The following is a 16481-nucleotide window of genomic DNA, read 5'->3' on the forward strand; positions in this document are numbered from 1 at the left end:
AGCCCCGGGGTTGTTCCGGGGGGGTGCGGCCTATGATTTTTGAAAGCCCCCCCCCCCCCCCCCGAGTGTGTGTGTGTGTGTATATACGTGCGCACACACACACACTTTGTCTAGCATTCCTCGTTGTAGCTTCAATCCCACTCTTCACTCCCCTTACTAAAAAAGGTTTTGTGGTGTGGCAGGCTCCACGTGGCTCTGTGTCTGGCCACAGAACTAGCAGCACACCAGTGAAAGTCAAAAGATCTCTACACTGTGCCTCTTCAGTAAATTGTCCTGGTGTCCCTCGGACATTAAAGATGCTATGTAAGTGAAGCCGACAGTTGTCATTGAAACATTAAACACTGTCCTTCCATTTTCTCTAACACTGTTTCTCTTTATCCTGCATGTAGGAAAGCCAACATCTTTGTCTCTCTGCTGATTGATGTGGCTCTGGGGATACTGCTGATGTCCTGGCTGTACAGAAAGAACCGAATTGGTCACCTTGCTGACACTCTTATCCCTGTGGCTGATGTAAGTCTGGCCAAAGCCGTTTCTCTTTCACCTGCTGTGGGTACTGACCAGCTCTTGATGCCTGGGGTAGTTGTAAGGAGGCAATGCCTTACGTGCAAGGATTTCAGAGAGACTCCTGTCTGAAGTCATGCAAATTAGGTCTCCTCAAGAACAGTGAAATCTTCAAATCAAGCCTGCTGGGACTGCTCAAAAGGAACACAGCTCTGCTTTGCATGTGCAGTGAATAGTAATTAGATATTTACCGGAGGGCTGTTCCAGCTCCTAAAGTAACAGTTATGGCTTGGACAGAGCTCTGCAGCTGCAGGTTGAGTGGTTATCAAGCCAGAATACTTTTATTCTGGAGTCGACAGGAAGTATCCTCAAGTTGTTGCTATATGGGGTGTTTGGAGAAAAAAAAAAAAAAAGCTGTAACCTGGGTTTAATCTGATAAACTGCTGAAAAGTCAAACTTGATAAGCAGTGCAGCTGTGCTTGTGGAGAGGAATTTCATGGGGAAATCCAAAGGCATTAGCTAGTCAGGATACAAACACCTGAAATCCTGTCTAAGAGCTCTGGTGTGCAGATGGTAAGCTAGGAAAACTTGCTGTGTCCTGTGATTTTTCTCAAACATAACTCCTCTTGCCCACTAAGATCCCTTGGCATCAGCATAAATTCATGAAGAACAAGTATGACTCATACTATCCTGCTTTTCTGGTGTTCATTTTAGGTGCAGTACTCCAATATATCTGTTTAGTGGCAGAAAGGAACATATAATGTACTTCAGAGGCTGGAGACCAGACCAGTAATCTGAAGTTAGCTCTGTTGTAAGAGCTTCTGTGTCTTGGGAATAGACGTGCGGCCAATGTTGAGCGCTGTCATGCAGCTGTACAGCCTAATCCTTTCTCTGCCCACTTTCCTTTCATTTCTGGGAGGGAAGGTGGATCTTTCCACTGGTTTCTTTCTAGCAGATGGAGAACATCCTCTTGGTTCTTTCTCCAGCTTCTTGGTTGGGAGGAATTTTATTCTGATTAGAGAATTCCAGCAGCAATTTCTTTTTCCTACTTATGCTGTCTCTCTTGGGAAGAGCTCACATTTCCCTTGATGATGATCTGCTTGGTCCATGTCTAACCTTTTAACTGTTACAAGCCATAGGTCTCTGATCATTCTTGTACGTGCTGTACTTTCAGAAAGTGTGTATGGATTGTCCAACATAGCTGTGGATTGTGACTATTGCTATTTTTGTTATCTTTCATAGTCAAACTTCTAAGGATTGCATGTTTTAAGGATTGCTGCAGACACTATTCAGCAGCAGTGGTGGGGTAGAAAGGACCACAATTCTTGCAATACACTTGCTCTTGTATTTGAGCTATACACTAAAAATATTTTTCTAAGTCTTATTCCTAAATCTTTTCCCTTACAGATATTTCAGCTGGAGACGTTTAAGTTCACTAGAGCTCTCCCTGTGGGATTACTCTAAGTGTCCAGCTCTCAGAAATCTGATTTCTTAACAAGTCTGCAAGGAAGTGGCTTTTGGCTGCGCTCCTGTTTGCACAGGTGGCTCCAGGAGGGGTTCCATCTGTCCAGTGTCTTTGGCAGATGGATGCTCTCTGTGCTCAAGGTGTATCCAATCCCAGCACCTGTCCTGGATAGGCTTGCTTGTGAGAGTTCCTTGTTCATTGCTCTTTCAGTAATTTAGCTCAGCTGTCACTCAGCTTAGGCATCATAGTGTCAGTTATTTTCACCATGTCTCCTACATGTGCAGACTTCATTACCTCGCTATCAGCAAGAGCTGTTTACTTACTTTCCTGGAAGTGCTAACTCCTCCTTGTGTGGTTGGCCTGGTAGTCAGTCAGTGCCTTTCTTCTCTGCTTCTCCAGCCTTATCACTTCAGGCCACTTAACGACTCTTCTTACTTTCCAGACTTAGTTTCTTCTTTCAAGCATATTAGATTGTGGACATAAAAATCATTTGGAGTCCTTTTACTGCCTTCGGTGGGCATTGATTTATATGCATTATGTGCAGGCCTTAAAAAATGCAGATCTGAGTAATCCCAAAATATACCAATGACTTCAGCATGTGGTGTGCAAGCCAGCACTACTTCTTTTCCAGTATGACAGCAAAATCTCCCCTTAGCCATTCAGCAGTAGGTTTCCTCTTTGCTGCTGAGTGTCCATCTGGTACACATTATTCCCATCACTTGGGCTTTCTCAAGTGCTTATGTGTTGCCAAGTTCAGTAATGCAAACTTTCCCATATGCAGAACGAGTTACTTTTCCTTCCCTAATGCTCCTTGCTATTCTGCTTTTGATATATCAAAAATGCCCCAGATCTGATGATGGCATTGACCTTACATCTCTGTATCTGTTAGTAAATAGAACATTATATATATTACAATGTTTATTATATATTATAAGGTTATATACATAACCTTATTTTAACTTTATTGATTTGATTGATTTTAATATTGACAAACTAACCTTATATAACATATAACCTTATTGGTTTGATTGACTGATTTTAATATTGACAAAATCGTAGCTGTGTGGGGACTGGATACAGTGTTCATTTTTTTTCCAAGCAAACATCTCTCTGGAAGGGAGCAGATGCAGGCAGGTTATTTTGGCTCTTGACAACTGCCAGGGTCACAATCTCAGCCTGCTGATGTGAGGATGAAACCGTATTCCCTAGCCATCATTCGTCATCCCCTGATATAATGGTTCTCAAATCAGCACTTAGCTAGCAATTGTTGATGATGCACAAGACATCATTGACTGCAGCTCCCACTTTCACAGCTTGATGAGCTGTGCTGTGCTGACTGTAATAACAAGTTGCTTTTGTCAGTAAATGAGGCAGATGTGATTCAGAGACACCTAGGGAGTAACTGGCGACTAGCTGTATGCAATATGAAGGGCTGATTTTTGGAGCAGGCTTTCAAATCCAAGAATGGAAAATGTGAATAATCTTCTCCCTGTAGGTGCCCTCACAACTCCTACCCTCCTCCTTCCCTCGATCCCACCAGGCTTCCCAATGGTTGTTCTTGGTTTTGCCTTCCACGAGACAGCCTTCTTTCAAAAATACCCAACTCAAACTGCTACATTTGTCTGGTTTGGAAAAAAACTGCTTATAAACCATCTTGGGGGTTTTGGGGGGGTTGGTTTGTTTGTTTGCTTTTTGCTCCTTCACCTCTTTCATCTTTGCTGCTGTCTCTTTTTCTTATCCTGCAATCTCTTTGAAACAGTTAAATATTTATGATAGATCATGCCTCCAAAAATGTTACTGGGGTTTAGAGATAATTGGATGTAAGTTCCTATTCAGTCATGTTCTGCTAATCCATAAACAAAGCGAGCAGAGAGGACACTTCCTGAAAAATATTCTTAGATGTTAATTTGTAAAATAGTATAACTTAGAGCTCCAAATGCCGGCAACAGATGCAGGGCAGGTGTGTCTAGTAGGGAGTGCTTTGGCTTTCCTTGCTCTGACTTGCACTAGATGCTCCGCTCAGGAAGTTCGCACTGTGCTTCCCGGTGCCCACCTGCAGTGTGCTGCGCGTCCTTCTCCATTGATGTCACATCACCGTTAGACCCTCTGCATATGGAGACTAGAAAGAAGACCATGACAGTAAAGAAAATATTTCCACAGTGTTCTCATCTAAACCGTATTAGCTTTAGTCTCCAGTTTGGTAATGTCCCCACACCTCTTTACAAAATACTTCCAATTCAGTGTATCTTATTTATTAATACTGGCCACATTCAGTATTTGTGACTACAACAGGAGAATTGGACTCCCAGTCACCTTTTCTGATTGTACTTGCTATTGATCAGTCCTAAAATATCTGGCTGGAAAACAACCTGCAAGGTTATGCCTTAGGATTATGTTTTGAAATGCCTTGCCCAGCTAAATAACAGCAAGCTAGGGCACCTTCCCAGAGCTATGTGCCTCTGTCAGAACTTAGTAGCACCTCTGAGACTGGCAGCCTCCAGAAGTATTCAGTGCTGAAAAACAGCCTTGCTGAAGGACTGCTTTCAAACATTTAAATATTTCATTAAAACCACCAAATGCTTTTTCCAAGTTACCAGTCCAACACTTTAATTATTAAAAACAGTCTATTTATAAAGCAGCTAACACTTCTCAGCCACAGAGGTAAGATCCATGGGTTCAAATCAGTTCTGACTTGCAGTGAGACAGAGGGAAAATGAATGAAATAAAAAGGCAATCCTTTTGGGCAAGTTGCAGATGGAGCCCTTAATTTTGCCACTACACTAAAAGTAAATGTTTACAAACTCATTTTGCAAGGATCCTGTTGGTTAATAAATAAAATGGAATCATTCCTTGGAAATAATTTCCCCTTAGGGAAATTATCCATATGAATGACGGGAAAAGTAGGCTACAGTGCATCAGCTTTAGTTAGCTTGTCTTGATTCTTCTACACGTGCACAATTTGCAGTGCAATTCACTTGCATGAACTTGACTGTAAGTAGAATTTTCAGAGGTAGAAGGCTTTTACTCACAACCTCTGTTCATGCGGGACAGTGTGAGAGGTCATTTCTTCCGGGTATGTTCCTGAACTGTTTGCTGGAAGTTACTACTCTCAGCTACCTCAATTCACAGCCTGGTAAATGGACTTCACCGCTGGTTTCAGCTTAGGTGAGTAGGTCAGGTGCAAACTACCAGGGAGCAGAGCCACCCCATCTTCTGCCCTGTCAACTGCAAGGGGGACCTCCAGCAGAGTAGTGGGGGGGAGAGAGAAAATCAGTAAACAACATCAGCCTGGGATTAAATCACCAGAAGTTGTGAGTCAAAGCCCTCGGTGATTTGGGGACGGCCTCCATTAGGCTTTTTTACTGGTTTGCCATGGGTGTCTCATCATGAAGCCTGCAGAGAGACACAGTAGTGGTAGGCAAGATCAGTGCTATACAGCATGGTTAATCTTGCCTAGTACACCAGAGAGTATCAAGAAAGTTTGTTTATGTATGAAACACATTTATATAATTGTGTTTTCTACCCTGCTTTAAACACGTACAGATTATTTGTTTGTAAAAATTCACTTTTTTTGCCTGCGAGTGCACTGCCATCTTCCCCCTTTTAAAATCCTGACAGCCTTCCCCATGGTTAAATTACTGGCTCAGTTCTGACATTTCAGTTGACTGTCCAAAGAAGTCGATTTGTGCACCAGCATTTGCCACCTATTTCAAGAACTCTCATTACACCAAGAAATATTGTGCAAGTCTACAAGAGGTGGTCATAAACAAACACTAGGTTTGTGTTCCCAGCACTGAGAACGTTTAAGCAGTTCAGCTTCCTCTCTGCTCTTATGTTTGGATTCAGTGAAGAGTCAATAAAGGTGCATTTCTGATTTAACTAGTTGTAAAGTAGTCATTTGGTTTTTTTTTTTTCCATTGGTTTGAAGGGTGTGGTAAGAATACTTTTTGGGGGGCAGCATGTACAGGTGCACTGGACCTGTTCAGTGTGGTAGAAGTCTTTTATCTCAGGTGCCTTGCTTCCATGTGTTTGTAGCACGTAGCTGAAGAGCTCCAGGACCTGCTTCAGTGGCTAATGGGAGCGCCAGCTGGACTGAAAATGAACCGAGCTTTGGACCAAGTTTTGGGCCGCTTCTTCCTTTACCACATCCATCTTTGGATTAGTAAGTGCAATTGTTTTACTTTTCAGCCTCCCTTTTCATCTCTTCCCTCCTGAGTGTTTAATGTTTGCCTAGAGGTGAATAATGAATCAAAATGCACTACTGCAAGTATGAACTTGTCTGTGAGTCTTCCTGCTGTGGGAACTCAAGCCAAAGTTGGATTCCCACACAAGGAAGTCATGCATATTAAATAAAGCGCTTGCACTGATGCTTTGCAAGAAGTGCAAATCACGATGGAGCTTACTTATTTGGTGCCATTAGTGGTGAGTGTCCAAGGGAAGGCTTTACGCCTTATGTAGGCTTTTGTAGTCTTTGCCATATAAGAGGCAGCTGATAGGATAGGGATGAGAAGTGTGCTCTCAGGATGCAAATGCCAACCCTGTCCTATCACTGATTTCACCTTAGTGCAATTTTATTATTTCAAGTCCCTCCTTGAAATAACACACCCCTGCTCTCCTTGATAAGTGTCTTGATGAAGGACTACAGTTGTGATGGATGTGAACTCCTTAGTTATTATACTGATTTACTTTGCTCACCAATCAAGTATGGTCTTGTTTCTGTTACTTTGCTCCACTTTAATGATGAAAGAGACTGTATGTCTCCACACTGTTTTATTTTACAAAAGCCCTATGGGGTGGCTTTTGTGGGAATAGCAAGAAAAGGGGAATGGCTGCAGTAAAGGTTGATGTGTGCAGTTAAAAATGTTATTAGGAACCTGGACACAAATCTAGAAAAGCATATCACATGTGGAGCAAGGTGACTGCTCTGTTCAAGCTGAGCACATCTTCCCCTTCCTCACAGAGCTGCCACACCTGGACAGAAACCTGTGGGGAAAGAGTTTTTGTTGGCCCTCCTAAACAGAAGATGGCATCTAAAGGAACTTTCCAGTTTTACTGGCATGTTTTCATGGCTATGATTTCTGGAGCAATGTTCTAGGGCAGGGGGAATCAGTCAAAAGGACTGATTGAGAGTGTCAAGAGGAAGATGTCTCAGTCAAATACTGACATTCTGCAATGTCCATTAGGCTACATTCACCTGATGTCCCCATTCATTGAGATGATCCTCTGGTATGTCGGTCTGTCGGCTTGTCTGGGCCTGACTGTGGCTCTCTGCATCCTCTCCGACATCATTGCGCTTCTGACCTTCCACATTTACTGCTTCTATGTCTACGGAGCCAGGTGAGTTGATCTCTCTTGGCTGTGTCATAGGTATATTTGGAAAGAAGGGCCACGGAACACTCCAGGCATGTCTTTAATTCATGGAGCATTCATTCCTAGTGTAGTTCTCTTCAATTCACAGTTTAGCCAGCAATTAATTTATTGCATTCTTTGATGCATGTAGAAATGATGGCCACAGTAGTACAAGCAACCTATCTTTCAGTTTTCTTGCGTTTAAATATTTATTTATTGTGGTACTGACCTGGAAAAATAAAACTACGTGACAGGCAGAGGACAAGAAAGCAGCTTACTCCACCCCTTTGATTCAGCCTTACAGTACTCTTTTCACTTGCACCTGACCCAGTAGTTTTGAGGGGAACTGGAGGAGAGGAGGAGGAAAGGGGAACCCTTGTACTTCTGGTAGCCCCTGAGTCCCTGCCTCTGCCCTGCTTCAGAGGTTCTTGTCTGCATCGTGGAGCACAGACGACAGGTTTGGGGTTACAGCATGGGTGTGACACCATCCTGGTGTCATTGTCTGGACCTACTGGAGGGCCCCATAGCCTGAGAACCGGGCAGAGGCTCTGAGGCAGTGTGTGGGAGCGCACAGGGCTTTGGGGCATGTCCAGGGCATGTCGGGATTATTGTGCAAACAGTGCCCACCGATGTGCTCTGTTCCTGTGCTCCATTAACATGTTCTGCAGCAAGGATTCACACAGGCCACTGGAGAATAGCTGCTCTTGCCAAGGGGATGAGAGACAAGGTAATAAATAAAGAAACTTTGGGCTTATAAAGTACAGAATAGTCATCGTTCCTCCCCAGGCTATGAGCAGAGGGCTTTACATTACAAACAACAGAAGAAATAGTAGAACTTTAGTTATGGGTAGTTTAGGGAATAGTTAGAAATATTGAGATATGATTTATCAGTTGGGTCTGTTGTGAGCATAGGGCTTACACCCGAAATCAGTAATGTCAGTAATGAAGAGTCTCTTCCCAACACCTCTCATTACTGGAATTTCTGTTTTGGTCTGTGAGGAGTGGCCTCGGTCCTCCTCATTGTGCAGTGAGTGGAAACAGGACAAGCATTTTCTCAGCTGATTGCTTTTCCCTTGTGAGCTGCAGGGAGCCAGTCTACCCGCCTCTGCTGTTTGTTGGAAGTATAGAGCAGCTATATGTTATCTTGCCACTGGCACCAAACTGCCCTGCTGTGCCAGGTGCCCCCAGTGGAGAGTCAGGAAGGGATAGCAGTCACCCACATCAACACAGCCACCACAACACCTTGCGTTCCTGCAGCTGGCAGAAGAATTTGCTGGTTCAGGTGTTGGTGAAGCCCGAGAACCCCTTCTGAAACAAACCACACAGTGAAACAAGAGCAGGCATGTGTGTGCAGGCAGCCAGCAAAGGTGGGGCAGGTGCTACAGCAGGAACACCCGCTTGGTGTCATGTCAGGGTGTGTGGGGGAGTGTGTGGCCTTAGTCAGAGCCACAGAGCAGGTGTGTACCAGAAACCTGGAGGAGTTGTCCCGGGCACCCTCCTGCCTAGGGATTAGTGCACTGAGCTGTGCCTGCCAGTCTGGAGGCACCCTGCCAATTCCTTGAAGCAGTTGGTGTTCCTCAAACCAGATTCCTCTCTTGGATAAGACGCCTTGCCTCTGCTTTCACAACGCTGCCTTGAAATCTGAGTAGCTTCCGTGCCTTAACTAGGCTGGTTAACCAGTCTGGCTTTTGTAGCTCAGGCTTTCTCAGGCTCTCTTCTGCCCCACAGACTGGCCGTGTCCCCTTTCTTTACATCCATGTATGTTGGACATAGCTGCCCAGGGCTCTTTGTGCCTCTTCTCCATCCCAGGCGCTCTTGTCTTCCTTGATGTTATTCTGTAGGGATGTCTATTTCCCACCCCTTATCACCACAAGCTTCTCTCACCAAGGACTCACCCTTTTTTTTGGAAGGGAAGTAGCTCCAAGTGTCGTAGCATCAAGTTACAAAAGCTGAAAGAAAGGAAGTGGTAGGGGCCACCAGCCATTTAGTTGATCTGTTTCCACTCTTAAGGATGTTTGAAGCTGTGCTTTACTAAAGAAGGTGCAGGGGCTCCAGTCCTCTCCCTTGTCTCTCTGTGCTGTGGAGGCAAAATTGAATTACATTGACTCAAGAGTGAGGGGCGAGACCTTGGCCACTCCTGCCATGGAAGGGGTGTGAAGCAAGGGGATCAGGGCAGATCTAAACTGGAGAGACAGAGGTGAACTTTGGGGAATAAGCTTGCTGCTTCTTTTGCTACAGGGAAAGTGGTGGCATGGGGCTGGCAATTACTGCTTCACATAGGGGTCACCCTGTTGAGAGCCTTGCCACTGTCCTGGGGCATGCCATGGCCATTGCCCTCCAGTACTCCAGACCTGTGTGCAGCAGCCTGCTCTGCCCATGCCAGGGGCCAGCACAAATACGGTTGACTGAATATTTTATCTGCGTCATTCTCGGGTTGATTTCTTTTGCCACCCTGAGTTCTGCGGTGTCAGTAAGTGAGTGGGTGCAGGGGTGTAATGATGGCAGCTGTTTTGTGTTGAAGCTCGGGAACTCGCAGCTCTGATGCACAGCGTCTTCTCTTTGCTCAGGCTCTACTGCCTGAAGATTTACGGCCTGTCATCTCTCTGGCGCTTGTTCCGTGGGAAGAAATGGAACGTCCTCCGGCAGCGGGTGGATTCCTGCTCCTATGACTTGGACCAGGTAGTGCTGCAGCACCAGGGGCTCACTGCAGGGCGCTGCCCATGGGCAATACAATCCTATCCTGCTTCAGCTAATATTGAGACAGAAGCCACGGGAGGCTTTGTGGTGCTCAGAACAAGTGCATGCCTCAGCACTCTGCATCTGTGGCTCTTCAACCAAATGCTTGGACTCTGCTGCTCTGCAGCACACCTTTGCTTCTCTGCATGTTCAGGGGGCCTAATTCTGGCAAGTGCTGAGCACCTGCAAGGCACCCTGGTGAACTGCAGTGGGTGCTGCAGATGCTTCCAGCTCCTGGAGCATGGGAGTGGGTATGGAGGAGGGAGGCAATTTAAGAAGTGGTGCCCAGCAGTGTTGCCACAGTAACAGACATGCCAGCGTTTCTATTAAAAGGCCCCGTTTCATTCACGTTGCACTGGAGCCTGGCCCACACGTTCTCACTCAAGCAGCAGAGGCGTTTTTTTGTCAAATACTGTAAGCTCTTTTTAATTTCTAAAATGCCATGCAAAAGTTCAGCAGAGCCTGAACTGCTCCATGATGGCAGTGGCAAACATCACTAAAGTAATACAATAATATTTGGTAACTTCCAGGGCCTGGGCCTCTCTCTCCATTGCAACAGATAACCTTGAGCTTCTTACACCAGTGGACGTGTAAGTGGAGGTGCTATTTTTCTGTTTCTGTAGTGTTTAAAAGCTTCCATGCCAGGAGACTGCATCAGGGCTCCTCGGTCCCTGTGTACTTTGAGGAGAATTGGTTTGGCACTTCAGGCTTCATCCTGCTGCTCTGGAGGCCAGCGGGAATTATGTTGTTGGCCTGGGTGGGAAGAGACGTTCAAAGCAGGCCTTAAAGGACTTTTGGAGATGTAAAGCAACTGCAGTGGAGTGATTGAGGAGGGGAGAGACAACTGCTGTGAAGAGAGTGGATTGGGTTATGATCTATTTCTGGTTACGTGCATAAAGCTGGGATGTTGATCCATCTCTGTCACACGGCTGGCTGTGTTATTTTCTTTTATAATATACCACAGCCATGATCTCTTTTTGCAGAAATGGCAGTGCTCTGTGTTCCTGTCACCTCTCTGTTCTGGAAGTGGCAACAGAAAATTGAGGAGTCAGATCCCTATTTGTCAAAAATCTGCATTTCTCCCAGTTGGAATTAGTTAGACTTCAGCCAACTAGGCTGGCCCAGAATAAAAATAACTTTTTCTGTGGGCAGTGGAGCTAATGACACCTGCTTTCCTATGGATTTTTCTCCTTCATCCTCTGAATATTGCTCCCCCCACCCCAGTAACTCCAGCTTCTTTCTGTGTCCCAGTTTCCCACCGAGCAAGAGGCAGAAGTCCTGTGGCTGGACTGACCAGCCAGTTGCTGCTGCTGGGAATGTTTATCAACCAGATTTTGCCAGCTTTTCACCGGGTGCCTGTTCTCCTAAAACAAGGAGGAACAAAAATACTTCTCAATTCTCTACAAAATTCCCTACCAAATTCCTACTTCTTTTTACCCTTCCACATTTTTCTGGTAAAAACTGACCAATGGCTCTAAAACTTACAGGGACAGGGAGTGGACAAATGGCATGAACGTGTAAGTCTTGTTTCCTAAGGAAGCTGACCTGAAATAGGAAATCTTGAGTATTGTCTATAAAGGAAAAAATGCTGTCAGAATCCAGCTTGTTTGTCTTTCCAAACATACTCCTATAATAGGGAGCCTTCTAAAAAGGGCCAGTGAGAGAAGTAGTACTGAAAATATTAAAGGTAACAGCATTATTCACATAGGGAATAAAAAAGCACATTAAGGAGTCTTGCAAACTGTCATTATCTCACAGTTTCCTATTATTTTATTTTATTTTGCCATTGCTCTGCTAATGATTGTTTGTGTTTCTCTTTTCCCCTAGTTATTTATTGGCACTTTGCTATTTACAATCCTGCTGTTCCTCCTGCCTACAACTGCACTGTATTATTTGGTGTTTACCCTGGTAAGATTTAACCCTTGAAGCTAGTCATACACTGTCTTCTGAGATATTAAAAAAAAGTTTCCTAGTCATTCACTGTCATCCACAAAGAAAATATATATTTGTCTGGGTGTCCCAGGAAGGGTTCTCACACAGCCCGTGTAGGCCAAGCAAGTGGAATTCAGGATATGTGTTTTTCTTTCTCCAAAGGGAATTCCCAGCAAATCGTGGTCAGCAGAACAAGCTGTTCCCCTCTCTTTCACTCAGAAGTCTTTTTTTTTTTTTTTTTTTATCTTTCCATCCCACGTCTGGGGTGATGGCCTCTCTAGTTTAATCCAGAACTTTTTTTTTTTTTTCAAGAAATTAACTTGTTGTGCTAAATGCTTTCAGCCAGGCTTTGCTCAGAGGGTTGGACTGCTTTATTTTTCTTTTCTTCCCCCCACCATGACCAGTCCTCTCTGAGACACGCCTGGAGCAAAATTTTCCACAGATAGTGGCCATCACATGGTTTCAACATCTTTTTTGAGCCCTCTCTTTTCAGATTAGCTTGGCAACAAAAATAAAGGCAGTCTGACAAAAGGAGGTGCTTTAATCAGGGGACAAGAACACACTGAGTAGGAAGCTTATTTCTGACTGCTTTGCTCTTGCTTAGATGCTCTACATGGGGTTTCTTCAGGCAGAAATAAGCTACTTCAGCTCACTGTTGGAGAGAGAAAAATTTGCAGTCACTGATTCACAGTGCTGGAGTTTACTAGAAATGGAAGCCTAAATTCTCTCTTTTAGACTATGGCCACTGAAAGCGGAATAGCTCTCATGTCCTTGAAGGTCACAGCCTCTACAACAGTAGGAGCTTCATTTCAGTTACACTCTTAAGCTAAGATTGTCAAGGAACCTCATGCGGGGTCATCCAGGCCCAGCACTTCTAGACATCAAACCCACTTGGGGAGGCTTTAGCTTAGCACACAACCATGTCAGATTGCAGACCAGCTCATGAGTTTGCAAGTGTTGCATCTCCTGTTTCTCTAAGATTTTCTTATTAAACTGTTTCTTTGTAGCTCCGTTTGCTGGTGGTGATTGTGCAAGGCCTGATACACTTGCTGGTTGACCTGATTGACTCTCTGCCTCTTTATTCAATCATCCTTCGGCTCTGCAGATCTTACAGACTCGCAGGTAGGTCCTTCAGCACTGCACATGCAGAAGTTCAAGGATTTAGCATTATGCATTTAATTTTGATGCAATGGGTAGCTTCTGAATAGAAAGATGCGGGGGGGGGGGCAGGAAAGAACCCAAGGCTCAAGTTGCGCAGTTGTCCATACTGTTAACCAATTCCTGCAAGGAGCAGGATGAGGTTGTCAATGGAAAGAAATTTGATGCTGAAGCAGAATCGGGAACACCTTTACAAAGCCTGTGCAACTAAAAGTGACGTCCAAACAAGGACCCTATAAATGAGTTCATCTTTTGATTCCAGTACCAGGTCAGGTAAAACTTGTGAGAGTTAAACAAGCTGTTAACTTTGGGGGTTTGGGCTCTGAAACAAGCCAAATTACAAAAATCCTTGGAAAATCTGCTGTTTCGAAGGGCTGGATCTACAGTGGCTGTGAATCAGTGGAACTGCTTCGGTTCTGTGCTGACTTGACTAACTGAAGTCCTGAGCTGAGGTGTTTGGATTAATTACAGGGCTCTGGGCAGATTTCAGATAATTGTTCTCTTTTTGAGACTAATCTGTCACCATTTTGAAACTAGTCGTTGTTTTTCTGCTTTTGGTAAGCATCAACCATGGTTTGCACCAGAGTAAAGGATCATTTTGGAATGGGTTTAACTGTCAAACAGCTATGGTTAATCTAGTTAAAATCAAGCACGTCTAAATTATTATCTCCCATCGATTTAAAGAGCATACAGCAGGAATTTAAAATGTAAGAAAGCTTGATCATCACTAAACCAAGGCTAGTCATCAAATGCAAAGGAAGCTTGAGGCAACTGATAACAGCTTTGTCTGTTGGAGCAGTGCCAGGCTTGATTTTGGGAAGGTATAGCTGAGCCATGTTACCAACTCTGTTGCTTTTCCATGTGTGCCTTCAGCAGATTCTTATGAGTTTCCTGGCAGAAACTTCTTAACCCTTCAGGGCTGTCTTTGGAGAACAGGAGATGCTGCTGAAGAAAACTGACCCAGTAAACAGCAGGTTGTAGGGCAGAAGGAAATCTTGTTGCCACTGAGAGATGTAAGCCATATATTCCCATCAGTCTTAGATTACTTCTCCTCAGTTTTGTTCAGCCACCTACCTACTGCAGGATAATAAGCCTCCACCCAGGCAGAGGATTGTCTTCTCTGTTGAGCTTGTTACCTGACTTACTTTCCTTGTTGGCTGTTTGTTTGCTCCTCTTAAACATTTGAAGAAAGAGAACACTGCAATGCCATGCTGCCTGCTAGATGAAGAGGCATCTCTGAGAATTTCTGCAGCCTGTGTTCCTGCCCCAGCGCAAAAACATGTCATTGCAGTGGTAACAGATGGAGCAATTGAATCAAATTCAAAGGACTTTAGAGAGTACACATCACTTGATGTCCTCACTGCTTAGGTTTTGCCTCCCTTTTCAGACTCAGAACTTGGATAAGACATCCTCTGGCATATGTTATGGCAGCTGATTTTACAGGCACCATCAGGATGGTTCTACCAACATGAATGGATAGCTTTTCCTGTCAGCAAGGGGTTAGTGCAGTGTTTAAGTTCAACTCAGTTCAGTCGTGGCATCTGGCCTCCAAGTTATTTGACTCAGTTTCTGAATTGACAAAATATTACACTGATGAAGCCTAGGCCAGGATAAGTGAATGATCCATGTGCACACGAGAAACAAAATCCATATCTTCTTTCCATGCATCCAAAGTGAAATACTTCGGACTTTACAAAGCTTTTTGCACATATATCAAAGCTGATGTCCTCTGTGCAAGAGTTCTGTCCGCCCAGTGTCAGCTCAAGGGATGCCACCTTGGTTGGGATGAGTACACTGTGATGTCAGTTTGTAGTGTGAAGTAAGGTGTAGCAGTGAGGTTCGGGGGTCTCAAACTCTGCCCGCACATGAGTTACCAATCTGCTGTTTGATTGTGAACATGTCAGTTCATTTTCTCTGTATTTCTCTTTCCCCCTTGCCCAATATTCACATCACAAACTTTGGGGCAAGTTTTGTCATGGTTCTGTAGGACCTGTCATGGTGGTGTCTCTATGATTACTGGAATACAAACAAGCAGTGAGCTTGCTTTAGTGCGCTGTCATGTGAAACAAAGCAAATGGGTTTATGTCCTGACCTTTCTTGTACCATCGATGGTGCCTGTGTACAGAAAAAGCAGAACCCTGTGCTCTGGAGTTGGCTGGCAATCACAGAATAGTTTAGGGTTCTTCTCTGTTAGAGTGATCTGCAGTAGACCAAGCCTTCCTGCTTTTTCTGTGAATTGCTCAGACTCCTGAGCGTTGTTGTAATCTATAGGTTAATCTAAAATAAATTTGTAGCCTTTTTGTGCATGTATTTTCCTAAAAGTTTAAGACTCTTGAACAATTAAATAATCTAAGAGATTGTTGGCTTGCAGCTGTAGAAGGGAAGTGTGTGGCCATGACCTGCAGAAGCAGCATTTTCTGGTCGAATGGACTGTTCCTAGGATAAGACTCCAGAGTGCTCGACCACGTACCTGAAACTTCAGTGCACACTTGTTTCTGTCTCTATCTGACAAATTGCCTGCCTGAAAAGTTGTTCCTGGAATGGCTTAGACACTTCCTCTTAGCCAAAACTCAATGAATCACACTGAACACTTTTTGTCACCCAGCACATTTGCTTATTGAGACCCAGGGTACTCGAACATCTTTTTGAAGCCATCAGGGAAGCCCATGTTTCAATGCAGTCCAGTAAAATGCAAATAAATCCTTCCTGTCCTGTACAGAAAAGGCTTTACGGTTTGGGGAGAGAGTTTAAACCAGAGCTCTCTGCTATACAAGAGCATTTCTCTCCCAGGAATAAACTGTATAATTTTAATTCAAAGCTTGAGGAAAAAGAGAAGATGTTTTGGTTTTTAAATGTGCAAGAGTCACATAGATACTATAGCAATGAGGCTTACACAGATGAAGAGTTTTATTTCTATTTGTACTCCTGAGTCACTGTTTGATCTGTGGCAGATCGTTTCATTACTCTTGCCTCATCTTTTTACCTGTAGAAAGGAATAATAGGGGCACACTTGGCTGGTACAGGTTTGCAGAAGATGGATTGGTTTTATTTCTGTGAAGTGATTCGAGACCTTTCAAAGAAAAATGTGTCTCTAGTCGTAGTTGTTACCTTTGTTTGAAACATCGCATTAAACGTTCATGTGCACTATGTCACTGTTGGAATCCAAAAATCTTTCCTATTTATCTTTCAGTATTGTGAATGTAGCAAATCCAAGAGGAAATATAAAAGTGGCAGTTTTGATGGGGTTAGTGGCGTGTTAAGAATATATGAATGCTGGGATTAATAGGCAATGATTGCTCTGAAACATTTTTAATGCCTCTAGGCCAGCCACTTTCCTCCC

At 44.1% G+C, this 16481-nt stretch overlaps 1 protein-coding gene across 5 annotated transcripts in view; it reads left to right on the forward strand.

The window, feature by feature from the left end:
• PIGQ (phosphatidylinositol glycan anchor biosynthesis, class Q) overlaps nt 1-16481 on the forward strand; it is a 37728-nt gene that overhangs the window by 11129 nt on the left and 10118 nt on the right. For 4 of the 5 annotated variants that reach the window (XM_010565231.1, XM_010565229.1, XM_010565232.1 and 1 more), the window contains exons 4-9: nt 390-510; nt 6002-6128; nt 7150-7303; nt 9883-9994; nt 11879-11959; nt 12991-13105. In XM_010565231.1, coding sequence (XP_010563533.1) covers nt 390-510; nt 6002-6128; nt 7150-7303; nt 9883-9994; nt 11879-11959; nt 12991-13105 — 710 coding nt within the window. The remainder of the gene's footprint in view (nt 1-389; nt 511-6001; nt 6129-7149; nt 7304-9882; nt 9995-11878; nt 11960-12990; nt 13106-16481) is intronic. The other variant, XM_010565233.1, reaches the window with a different exon arrangement.

Source organism: Haliaeetus leucocephalus, unplaced genomic scaffold (assembly GCF_000737465.1).
Source record: "Haliaeetus leucocephalus isolate CR32 unplaced genomic scaffold, Haliaeetus_leucocephalus-4.0 Scaffold188, whole genome shotgun sequence".
NCBI lineage: Eukaryota > Metazoa > Chordata > Aves > Accipitriformes > Accipitridae > Haliaeetus > Haliaeetus leucocephalus.